This window comes from Lissotriton helveticus, chromosome 7 (assembly GCF_964261635.1).
Source record: "Lissotriton helveticus chromosome 7, aLisHel1.1, whole genome shotgun sequence".
Taxonomy (NCBI): domain Eukaryota; kingdom Metazoa; phylum Chordata; class Amphibia; order Caudata; family Salamandridae; genus Lissotriton; species Lissotriton helveticus.
This window is the reverse complement of record NC_136068.1, coordinates 1,052,035,384-1,052,047,383: the sequence shown is the minus strand read 5'-3', so window position 1 is coordinate 1,052,047,383 and position 12,000 is coordinate 1,052,035,384. Positions and strand designations below refer to the sequence as shown.

At 38.1% G+C, this 12,000-nt stretch overlaps 2 protein-coding genes across 5 annotated transcripts in view; one reads left to right on the top strand and one right to left on the bottom strand.

Moving 5' to 3' along the window:
• DNAH17 (dynein axonemal heavy chain 17) overlaps window positions 1-12,000 on the top strand; it is a 12,633,448-nt gene that overhangs the window by 8,840,049 nt on the left and 3,781,399 nt on the right. The gene's annotated exons all lie outside the window — the stretch shown is intronic.
• LOC144767216 (uncharacterized) lies at window positions 28-2,201 on the bottom strand. The gene is made up of 3 exons (XM_078650764.1): window positions 1,867-2,201; window positions 1,297-1,512; window positions 28-391 (listed from the first exon to the last, which is right to left on the bottom strand). The coding sequence occupies exons 1-3, from the start codon at window positions 2,134-2,136 to the stop codon at window positions 104-106; spliced, it is 774 nt and encodes a 257-aa protein (XP_078506890.1). The 5' UTR covers window positions 2,137-2,201; the 3' UTR covers window positions 28-103.

The following is a 12,000-nucleotide window of genomic DNA, read 5'->3' as shown; positions in this document are numbered from 1 at the left end:
AAGTTCAAAGTTTTTATTTCACACCTTTTAATTTTTATTAAACACAGTAATAATTACTTTGAAACTTTGTACAAAAATGTGAGATAAGGGCAACATGAGATATTTACTCGGAACATATGTCTTCATCGTCTTTCTCTTTTACAATGTTTATGATTTTCCCATTACAAAACACCACTTCACAAGTTTGTGGCAAATAATGTACAAGTGCATTTCCAATGTTGTCCACCTCATCATCCAACATAAACCATTTAATTAGTATGTCATTTTGAATTGGCATCGATTGATAAACGTCTGTGTTTGTCACCCTAATAGTTATAATACTGGTTTCATCTTTGGTGCTTTCGACGCCATAAATTTGTATGTCAATATTTTCCTGTGGTGGGGCTGTTACCTGTTGAGACAAAACAAATGCAACAATTAGTCCTTAGATTCTTATACTTTATTTGTTTGTAAGTCCAGTCTGAAAGAGAGATTTTTAGTTTGAGAGCAAGAGTGTGTGTGTGTGATAGAGAGTGCATGAAAGGTACAGAGTGGGCGAAAGGTACAGAGTGTGTGAAAGGTACAGAGTGGGCGAAAGGTACAGAGTGGGCGAAAGGTACAGAGTGGGCGAAAGGTACAGAGTGGGCGAAAGGTACAGAGTGGGCGAAAGGTACAGAGTGGGCGAAAGGTTCAGAGTGGGCGAAAGGTACAGAGTGGGCGAAAGGTACAGAGTGGGCGAAAGGTACAGAGTGGGCGAAAGGTACAGAGTGGGCGAAAGGTTCAGAGTGGGCGAAAGGTACAGAGTGGGCGAAAGGTACAGAGTGGGCGAAAGGTACAGAGTGGGCGAAAGGTACAGAGTGGGCGAAAGGTACAGAGTGGGCGAAAGGTACAGAGTGGGCGAAAGGTACAGAGTGGGCGAAAGGTACAGAGTGGGCGAAAGGTACAGAGTGGGCGAAAAGAGCCAGAGTGTCTGAAAGAGCCAGAGTGTCTGAAAGAGCCAGAGTGTCTGAAAGAGCCAGAGTGTCTGAAAGAGCCAGAGTGTCTGAAAGAGCCAGAGTGTCTGAAAGAGCCAGAGTGTCTGAAAGAGCCAGAGTGTCTGAAAGAGCCAGAGTGTCTGAAAGAGCCAGAGTGTCTGAAAGAGCCAGAGTGTCTGAAAGAGCAAGGGTAGTTGAAAGCTCCATCGTGCTGGAAAGATAGAAAGTGCTTGAAAGGATGCAAGTGGGTGATATGTCCATAGTGGGTGCGAGAGTGAGAAATTTGTATATAGTTAGTGAAATATTAGTTATTTTTTCCCAATAATTTTTATTGTCTGCTTACCTCTATTTTGCTGTGCCTCGTTGTATTCAAAATTTTCTGTGCATTAAATTCATGGACAGTTACATGAGTTAGCGTAACATAATCTCCAAGATGTATGTTAAATAGTGTAGCTTCTCTCCACAGTGTCACTTTGATGTCATCTGTTGCATCTTTTAAAGTAATCGATTTCAGTGGAGTATCTTCTCCATTGATAAAGACAGTCTTTACGTCCTCTTCCTACACCAAAGAAACATTTTATTAAATTCCGAAAGAAAAAACACTTAGTAATAGTGCGTTGTATGAATGGCAATCTAAGGTGTCATATTTAAGGACCCAACAGAACCTCCTTTAGAAAAGATAGCATTGTTTATTTCCAAAAATGGATTTGTAGAGAGTGCTTGTATTTATAGTAGACAGAGAAACTCTGGCATATTATGGTTAAAAAACTTCGTGCTTTCTACATAGTGTGACAGAGTGTATAATGCTATGTGTATTTAGCTTGTTAGTGAAGTTAGCAAAGGTGTAATGTGTGTGTAAGCTAACTAGGCATTTTTAGTTGTGACATGATGACATATTTGCGTTGATACTTACGCCACATATTGTCCCAGAAACGGTCATAAGACTTTTTAGACTTGCACGTTTTATTTCCTTAATGGGAGAAGCAGATGGTGCAGGCGGATGCAAAATGTTCTTCGCTTGTTGGATAAGGCCCTCCTCAATTTTCATTGCCGGAAATTTTGTAACTTTTGTTTGCTTAGTAATTAGAATTGTTTTGTTTTTGATGATGAAGTTGCGTATCAGTAGTCCACAGTTACTTTGAGTTTGCTCGTATAATTCTTCTTGATAACAAGTACATTTCATAGTACCAGTTTTATCTGCTAGAGCCAAATGAAATAGAATTTTTTGTTCTTGTTTTGCATTTTTGTAAGTAGTTTTTCCAGAGCAGTTGATTACATTAACTCATATGGGTTTCTGATATGGTTTGTTGTCATTGGTATTAATGTTAATGATTTCTTCAATAGACATCATCTGAAATAGAAAAAGCGTTATAACATGTTAAATACAAACCCATATTGCTTTATGATCACTGTAATAGCATTCTAATGTACCATAGTTGTGCAGTTTTCAATTTGTATATATATGATCTAAAATGGATTGGTAGTTAGTTGTGTAACTGGAAATGAGTTGATTACATTGTAATTTAGCTTCAAAGAATTCAATTAATTGCTTAGTGTATGAATTTTGTTGAGATAGATCCACATTGAAATCCCCTATAATGATAAATTTGTGTGTGGGGTAAAAATCAGTAATATTTTTGATAAAATCCAAAAGAGAAGTTATACTTTTTTGTGGTGGTTTGTATAAAATAATAATAAGGTAATCTGTGTTATGAATATGTACAGTAAAATGTAAAATGTCTATCCCTTCATGTGTCTCATAAATAGGCAATATAAATAAAAAAAATTTGTAGTACATGATCATTCCATGGTTAGTGTTGTATGTATGAAATTTATCAAATATAATGTGATGGTATTGTTGTATCGTAAAATCACTATCTGTAGCCTTCCTTGTAGTGTTGATCTCAGTTAAGCATATAATGTCTGCTTGCAATATATTACTATCGGCTATCATAGAAGTAAAATTTTTCTGTAGTGATCTTATATTGTGTGCAATTATATTGAAATGTGCAGTGTATGTATGTAACTGTGGGATATGTATTTCAAGTGGCATTTCTGTCCTTAATCTGTGCATTTCATCATTAACTTGTGGATGTACTAAAATTTTACCTTCATCAAAATTCTGTACATATACATTTTGTATTGATTTTGCCCTGCTAATAGCAACATAATGCAAATGATGAATTTTGCTGTTATTAAAGTGTATATAAAGTGGTTCGATTGTTGCACCTTGTGTGCGATGTATAGTCCGTGCTGATGCTTGGCGTAAAGGAAATTGCTTCCGTATAATGGTAATACATTTCTTAGTATATTGAAAATGTCTAGATATAGCATGTATTGGTGTCCATGTGTTTTGAATTTGTGAATGATATAAGTGTTTATATTGTTGTCTGGTTGTTTGTCCTATACTCTGATTCTCAAATAACAACCAAACAATAATAGGTGTATTGTTAATCAATTCAACTAATTGTACAACACCAGTTGCGCCATTTGTTAAACCATCATTTACATCCACATTGCAACTTAAATCATAACGAAGTTGTAAGGCTATGTGTAATGTATGTGAAAGGCCCATTGTTTTCTGTGGATCTTTGGGCAGTTGCTTCAGAATTGTTTTTTTCACATTTTCTGACAAATCAGAACTTACGGTATCGCTTGCTACTGTTATGTAGACTGGATAATGTTTGCAATGTTTTTCCAAAACATTTTGGTTAATTTCATTAACTTGTCTATTAGTTGACATGATATATGGTATTGTTTCTAATAGACTCTCATCAGGTTGTATTTCCCTTAGCTTAATTTGTGAAATATCTTCTTCAGTATGCTTGCCTTCTCTCAACCGGTTTAGTAGTTGAGCAAATTGAAGATCTTCTTTTTGGCGCATAATTTTTGTTAATTCAAAAATTTTAAAATGTTCTTTCCATAAGTTTGCACTGAAAGGACCATACAACTGTGTAGAATCCTGAAAAATGTATCTGTCAAATACAGGTTTTAATTGGTAAAAGTCACCAATGGCTAAAATAGAAATGCCTCCAAATGGTTCATTAGATGATTTTATTTCTTGTAGCCTGTTATGTATAAAATTTAACATATTGTGCCCTACCATTGAAATTTCATCTATAATAACAACTCTAACATGCATCATTTCCATTTGTAGAGCAGTTCTATGTTCATGACTCAGTTGTTTATAAGTCAAACTTTGCGACACAGGTATTTTGAAAGTGCTATGCAGTGTTTTGCCATTAATATTATGGGCAGCCTTTCCAGTTGGAGCAGTAAGTAAGATATAAACATTGTCTGGGTTTTCACCTGCCTTTGTGTTATAGTAACGTAGTAAAGTTTGATATAGTGCAGATATTACAAAACTTTTCCCAACACCTGCCCCTCCGGTGCAAAAAGTATAGCATGGAGTGCTTGTAGTTTTAAACCAATGCAAGTGATGGTAAACAAATTGTAGTTGTTCTTCCGTTAAGTTTTGCATAAGTTGTTGGTATTTCTCATTGGGTAAGAAAACGTTAGTTGAGCTTTGTTCATTGGTGGTAGTTCTAATTCCTAAATCTAGCGCCAAATCATATATATTATTTATTTCATTATTTTGGTCTTCTCTCTGTATATTTACTGTTGGTGATAGAGGAGCTGAAATTACATTTTCATGACACTGTTCATGAAGAATGTTTGTAACTTCTCCATGCTGTTTGTTATAGATTTTTAGTTGTGCGTCAACAAATGTTTTAACTTCCAGATACCTGTCATAGTAAGTTTCCTTGTTTATTTGGATTTTATGTTCTTCCCTCCATGGATAGTGCAACATTAATATCTCTCTATAATACTCTTCTGGTTCATTATTTTTGTTAAATCTGCAAAAGCGTATAATTTTCCCTTGTGTGCGCTTATTTAAAGCATAATCATAATTCTGTTTCTGTTGTTCTTTTTTCCCGTGACTACATGCTATTTCTAATTCTTCCTCATCTGAGCTGTAAAAGTTTTGTTCTGCAAGTAAATCTTCGCTATCATTGATTTCTCTGCCATGTGTTTTTTTCTTCACATAGTTAAAATTAGCTGCATAGTCTGCTAACGTGCACATCTCTAATGATTGTGGGCGTTTGCAGTACTTTATAATAATATTTTCACATTGAATGTCAGTTGAATTTTCTGGCAAGTTATTAATTGTTTCCATATCACGCATTAAATAAGTTCTTTTTTCTGGACGGCTAGTATTAATAAATACAAATGATCGTGAGCTTTTCCTTAATGGTATTTGAAGAATTAGATATGCTGCTTCTTGAGCACTAATTTCTGTGCAGTTGAGGAATTTGTTTCCTATGTGTTTAAGTTGATCTTTGACATTACTATTGCTTGGTACCTCTTTAGCAGCTTGCGCTAGAAGTTTGCTAATTCCTCTTTGAGATTTACTGATATATGAGATAATGTAGACAGCACAAGCATAAGGGTCCAGTATAAACTGCAAGTCTATGTTTGCTCGCCAAGCTTCTAAAAGAATACTATTGTAGTTATTGATGAAGCATTCGGCTGGTGTTCGTTTCAAAAAAATCGTTGTTTTTTGTAAGCTAGTTTGTATTGAAGTAATATATTCGTTATCATCCATTTTAATGAAGTCTAAAAATTCGGCAAAAGAAAGTGTATTAAAAGTAGTACTATTCATAGCTTCATGTATTCTTTTAATATTATCTTGCCATTGCTTATTTGTCGCCTCAAGTGTTAATGGCTCTAATATAAGCGTTGTTGACATTGGGTATTTAGGATATTGATATTTGCATGTCCTTTGATGTTTACGCCTGCAATTTTTGGTATGACCATGCCTTTGTAAATTTATTAACGGTTGTAAAGTAGGGTTCTCAGACTTATGACAAGTGATATATTTGTCAATGAAGCTATTGACTTCTTCCACTGGTGAAACACCATACAGTGGTGCTTTGTTTACCCAGAGTAATGCATGTATATGTGGAGAACCTCTTTGTTGGAATTCGACTCTATAAAAGTAGTCTACTATTTCCCCAATAGGATTAGTGCCATTCATCAAAACACAATTAAATAATTTCCTAACTTGATAGTCAAACTGTCTTGCACATGTTATCGGATCTTCTTGTATTAATTTACTTTTAGTTTCCCAAGACATGTTTAAGAATTCTTCCTCTGTGCATTCCTTTAAGTTTCTAACTCTCAATAGTATATTTATTAAATGGTGCCATTTTGTTTCGGCAGCAGATAAAGTCAAAAAGAAAGTAGGTATGCCAAGTTGCCTTATCATTGCAAAAATATCTTTTTTGCAACTTTCCCAATATGGAGGTGAACTGCGTATAGTTTTTAATACTTTGTAACCCTCATTAAACTGTAAAACATTCTCAATATTATATTTTATGTCTTTAGCAGTTATTTTATTTCCATCTGTAAATTTTTTCCTGATGGAAATGTTGATTTTACCGTGGATCTGCTTAATATGTAATTTCTTCAGTTTAAAAAAGACATTACTAATAGATTTAGCGACTCTTCCATCATAACTTCTTAACTCTGTTTGGCAAATAGTACTATAATGTACCGGTATGTGCCTTTCCTTATTGTTTGGCCTTCGTTCACCACAAAAAATAGTAGGGAAAGCCAAAAACTCAGAATCTTTATCCTCATATAAACCTCTTGGCGTGTTATGTTCAGCTGGAGCTAAACTTAACACATTCACCGAATTTGTAGTAATAGTTTCATTTGTTAACATAGTATCCAAATTTCCAGCTTCTATGTTGTCTGAACTATCAGATGAATTGTTTGTCTCCGAAGTCTCATTGTGAGATTCTATTTCTGGAGGTATATACTCCCAGTCAGGGTTAATAGTAACACCATATTCATTAAACATTGTACTATTTTTAGCTAGCCATGTAGCTGCCTTTTTTACTGTATTTGGTCTAATATTTTCATAATGTGTATATGATTTATAGACTAATTTCCTTTTTAATTTCACTTGGATTGTCATGGCGTCATTAATTTGCCTTGGTAAAATGGTAACAGTTGTCATAACATCTGCAGGTACATTAACTACTGCACCTGATAACGATTTTTGAAAACCGCGTGGCAGAGTCCGAATTTGTAAGAATGGTATCCTAGGTGAAACTAATCGTTCTTCTAAATCATATAATTCTAATTCAGCTGGTACATTTGGGAAGCCCATGCCATTTAGAATTGAACATGGTGGTATTTTATCTTTGCGAATGTAATAATAGCAAGTCATACAAATTAAATTTGTTTTCTTCGTACTAATGTTACACTTTCTGAAAATTTCGGATTGGCTAACACTGCGTGTATTTTTCACCGTTGGTTTATGCCACAATTGATTGCAAAGAGTACAAATGTACTCTGGCCCATGCAATATTTCACGGTGGAATTTCCTAATAATTGTATGGATTTGTTTACCTCGTTTCTGCCTTTGACACTTCGTTAATTTTGGTCTGTTTTGAGCAATACCAATTTGTTTACAGTTGGTATTGTCTTCTTCAGCTGCATTAATTTGTTTCCTTTTTACAACTTTTTGTGGACATGTACTTGAATCCCTTTTTCTTTTCTGAGAGTGTTTCTTTGTTCCCTGTAAAGATTTACTATTTCCTGGTAATTGTGATAAATTGCTATTCCCTGGCTTACTTTGATTCAGTAAATTATATGAAGACATTGTAGTTGATGTTATAGTCTGATTAGGAGTACATTCAGTAGTATGTACCCAAATGTTTCTTTCTTGCGGTAGGTGACTATTTTTCTTGTGCACAGTAAGTGCTTTAGTAAAAGATTTCCTCTGAATGATTTTTATATCTATTGGTGTTAATTCAAATTGGACACATTGCTCAGCCTGATGTGTAAACTGATATGCTAGTTTCACAACATATTGAATCAGCCCTTCAAAAGAATGAAATGCAATTGTAACACATGTTCCGTTAGAATGAGGCATGCCTTCATCGTCCCTGCTATGTGAATCAAATACAAAGTATGTTTGCATATGTTTGAAAATTGCTATAACATATACATCCATACAAAGTATAACACCACAATGCTTATTAAGAGTTACATTTAATGCTGTGCTAATATCTGGGTACGCTTTATCAAAACGTTTAAGGACATCACCGTAGTAAGCGTTCCGTAGCGTGAGTGAATATATCTCTTGATTGTGGTCTATATACCTTGGCAAGTCATCTGGATGCATAAGTGTTTCTTTGTTAATAGAATGCATTTGTAGATATAAAGCGTCCCCACGGTCCATGATATAATGCAGATCATTAGAGTTCCAAGTAGTTACTGGTTTGCATAAATTGTGCAAGACAGCAAAAACACTATTTGGTAAGCATTGCTTACCTTGTGATTTGCTATTAAATTTTCTATTCCCTTGATGGTAACTTGCTTTCAAACATCTATGCATCTTAGATGTTATAATAAAAGTATGTTTGCACCAATTTTAAATTAAAAACCTTTTCCGAGTACCTAATTTATTGGGGGGACTGTAAGGTATAAACTTTTGACAATCTTTCCCCTAACTGGCAAAGTAGTATTTACCTTAACTTGTGTTTCTTTCGTTGTTGTTTGAATAATCTGAAAGGAGAAGAAAGAAATGTTGGTTATAATATATCTTTTGTAAGTCTTCACGTGAAGTACTTAACATTTTGTTAATGCAATTCTTTTAAAAGAAAGAGCGAAGGAATCTGTAAACTGAGAGATGTGGCATAACAGAACGCTTGGAAGTGCTGTCACTGCTGCTCGGGGTATCTGCGAGATTTGTGTAAGTAGATGGAGAGGGAGGGAGAGAGTTGGAAGAGATAGTTTAAGAGGCAGAAACGTGGAGAGGAAAAGAAAGAGCGAAGGGATCTGTAAGCTGAGAGATGTGGCATAACAGAAGGATTGGTAGTGCGGGCACAGCTGCTTGGGGTATATGCGAGATTTGTGTAAGTAAATGGAGAGGGGGGAGAGAGTTGGAAGAGAGAGTGAAAGAGGCAGAAACGTTGATAGGAAAAGAAAAGAAAGAGCAAAGGAATCTAAGCTGCGAGATGTGGCATAACAGAAGGATTGGTAGTGCGGGCACAGCTGCTCGGGGTATCTGCGAGATTTGTGTAAGTAAATGGAGAGGGGGGAGAGAGTTGGAAGAGAGAGTGAAAGAGGCAGAAACGTTGATAGGAAAAGAAAAGAAAGAGCGAATGAATCTAAGCTGCGAGATGTGGCATAACAGAAGGATTGGTAGTGCAGGCACAGCTGCTTGGGGTATATGCGAGATTTGTGTAAGTAAATGGAGAGGGGGGAGAGAGTTGGAAGAGAGAGTGAAAGAGGCAGAAACGTTGATAGGAAAAGAAAAGAAAGAGCAAAGGAATCTAAGCTGCGAGATGTGGCATAACAGAAGGATTGGTAGTGCGGGCACAGCTGCTTGGGGTATCTGCGAGATTTGTGTAAGTAAATGGAGAGGGGGGAGAGAGTTGGAAGAGAGAGTGAAAGAGGCAGAAACGTGGAGAGTAAAAGAAAGAGCGAATGAATCTAAGCTGCAAGATGTGGCATAACAGAAGGATTGTTAGTGCGGGCACAGCTGCTCGGGGTATCTGCGAGATTTGTGTAAGTAAATGGAGAGGGGGGAGAGAGTTGGAAGAGAGAGTGAAAGAGGCAGAAACGTTGATAGGAAAAGAAAAGAAAGAGCGAAGGAATCTAAGCTGCGAGATGTGGCATAACAGAAGGATTGGTAGTGCGGGCACAGCTGCTTGGGGTATCTGCGAGATTTGTCTAAGTAAATGGAGAGGGGGGAGAGAGTTGGAAGAGAGAGTGAAAGAGGCAAAAACATGGAGAGTAAAAGAAAGAGCGAAGGAATCTAAGCTGCGAGATGTGGCATAACAGAAGGATTGGTAGTGCGGGCACAGCTGCTTGGGGTATCTGCGAGATTTGTGTAAGTAAATGGAGAGGGGGGAGAGAGTTGGAAGAGAGAGTGAAAGAGGCAGAAACGTTGATAGGAAAAGAAAAGAAAGAGCGAAGGAATCTAAGCTGCGAGATGTGGCATAACAGAAGGATTGGTAGTGCGGGCACAGCTGCTTGGGGTATCTGCGAGATTTGTGTAAGTAAATGGAGAGGGGGTAGAGAGTTGGAAGAGAGAGTGAAAGAGGCAGAAACGTGGAGAGTAAAAGAAAGAGCGAAGGAATCTAAGCTGCGAGATGTGGCATAACAGAAGGATTGGTAGTGCGTGCACCGCTGCTTGGGGTATCTGCGAGATTTGTGTAAGTAAATGGAGAGGGGGGAGAGAGTTGGAAGAGAGAGTGAAAGAGGCAAAAACGTGGAGAGTAAAAGAAAGAGCGAATGAATCTAAGCTGCGAGATGTGGCATAACAGAAGGATTGGTAGTGCGGGCACAGCTGCTTGGGGTATGTGCGAGATTTGTGTAAGTAAATGGAGAGGGGGGAGAGAGTTGGAAGAGAGAGTGAAAGAGGCAGAAACGTGGAGAGTAAAAGAAAGAGCGAAGGAATATGTAAGCTGATAGATGTGGCATAACAGAAGGATTGGTAGTGCGGGCACTGCTGCTTAGGGTTTCTGCGAGATTTGTGTAAGTAAATGGAGAGGGGGGAGAGAGTTGGAAGAGAGAGTGAAAGAGGCAGAAACGTGGAGAGTAAAAGAAAGAGCGAAGGAATCTAAGCTGCGAGATGTGGCATAACAGAAGGATTGGTAGTGCGGGGAAATCTGCTTGGGGTATCTGCGAGATTTGTGTAAGTAAATGGAGAGGGGGGAGAGAGTTGGAAGAGAGAGTGAAACAGGCAGAAACGTGGAGAGTAAAAGAAAGAGCGAAGGAATCTAAGCTGCGAGATGTGGCATAACAGAAGGATTGGTAGTGCGTGCACCGCTGCTTGGGGTATCTGCGAGATTTGTGTAAGTAAATGGAGAGGGGGGAGAGAGTTGGAAGAGAGAGTGAAAGAGGCAGAAACGTTGATAGGAAAAGAAAAGAAAGAGCGAATGAATCTAAGCTGCGAGATGTGGCATAACAGAAGGATTGGTAGTGCGGGCACAGCTGCTTGGGGTATATGCGAGATTTGTGTAAGTAAATGGAGAGGGGGGAGAGAGTTGGAAGAGAGAGTGAAAGAGGCAAAAACGTGGAGAGTTAAAGAAAGAGCGAAGGAATCTAAGCTGCGAGATGTGGCATAACAGAAGGATTGGTAGTGCGGGCACAGCTGCTCGGGGTATCTGCGATATTTGTGTAAGTAAATGGAGAGGGGGGAGAGAGTTGGAAGAGAGAGTGAAAGATGCAGAAACGTTGATAGGAAAAGAAAAGAAAGAGCGAAGGAATCTAAGCTGCGAGATGTGGCATAACAGAAGGATTGGTAGTGCGGGCACAGCTGCTTGGGGTATCTGCGAGATTTGTGTAAGTAAATGGAGAGGGGGGAGAGAGTTGGAAGAGAGAGTGAAAGAGGCAAAAACGTGGAGAGTAAAAGAAAGAGCGAAGGAATCTAAGCTGCGAGATGTGGCATAACAGAAGGATTGGCAGTGCGGGCACAGCTGCTCGGGGTATCTGCGAGATTTGTGTAAGTAAATGGAGAGGGGGGAGAGAGTTGGAAGAGAGAGTGAAAGAGGCAGAAACGTTGATAGGAAAAGAAAAGAAAGAGCGAAGGAATCTAAGCTGCGAGATGTGGCATAACAGAAGGATTGGTAGTGCGGGCACAGCTGCTTGGGGTATCTGCGAGATTTGTGTAAGTAAATGGAGAGGGGGGAGAGAGTTGGAAGAGAGAGTGAAAGAGGCAGAAACGTGGAGAGTAAAAGAAAGAGCGAAGGAATCTAAGCTGCGAGATGTGGCATAACAGAAGGATTGTTAGTGCGTGCACCGCTGCTTGGGGTATCTGCGAGATTTGTGTAAGTAAATGGAGAGGGGGGAGAGAGTTGGAAAAGAGAGTGAAAGAGGCAAAAACGTGGAGAGTAAAAGAAAGAGCGAATGAATCTAAGCTGCGAGATGTGGCATAACAGAAGGATTGGTAGTGCGGGCACAGCTGCTTGGGGTATGTGCGAGATTTGTGTAAGTAAATGGAGAGGGGGGAGAGAGTTGGAAG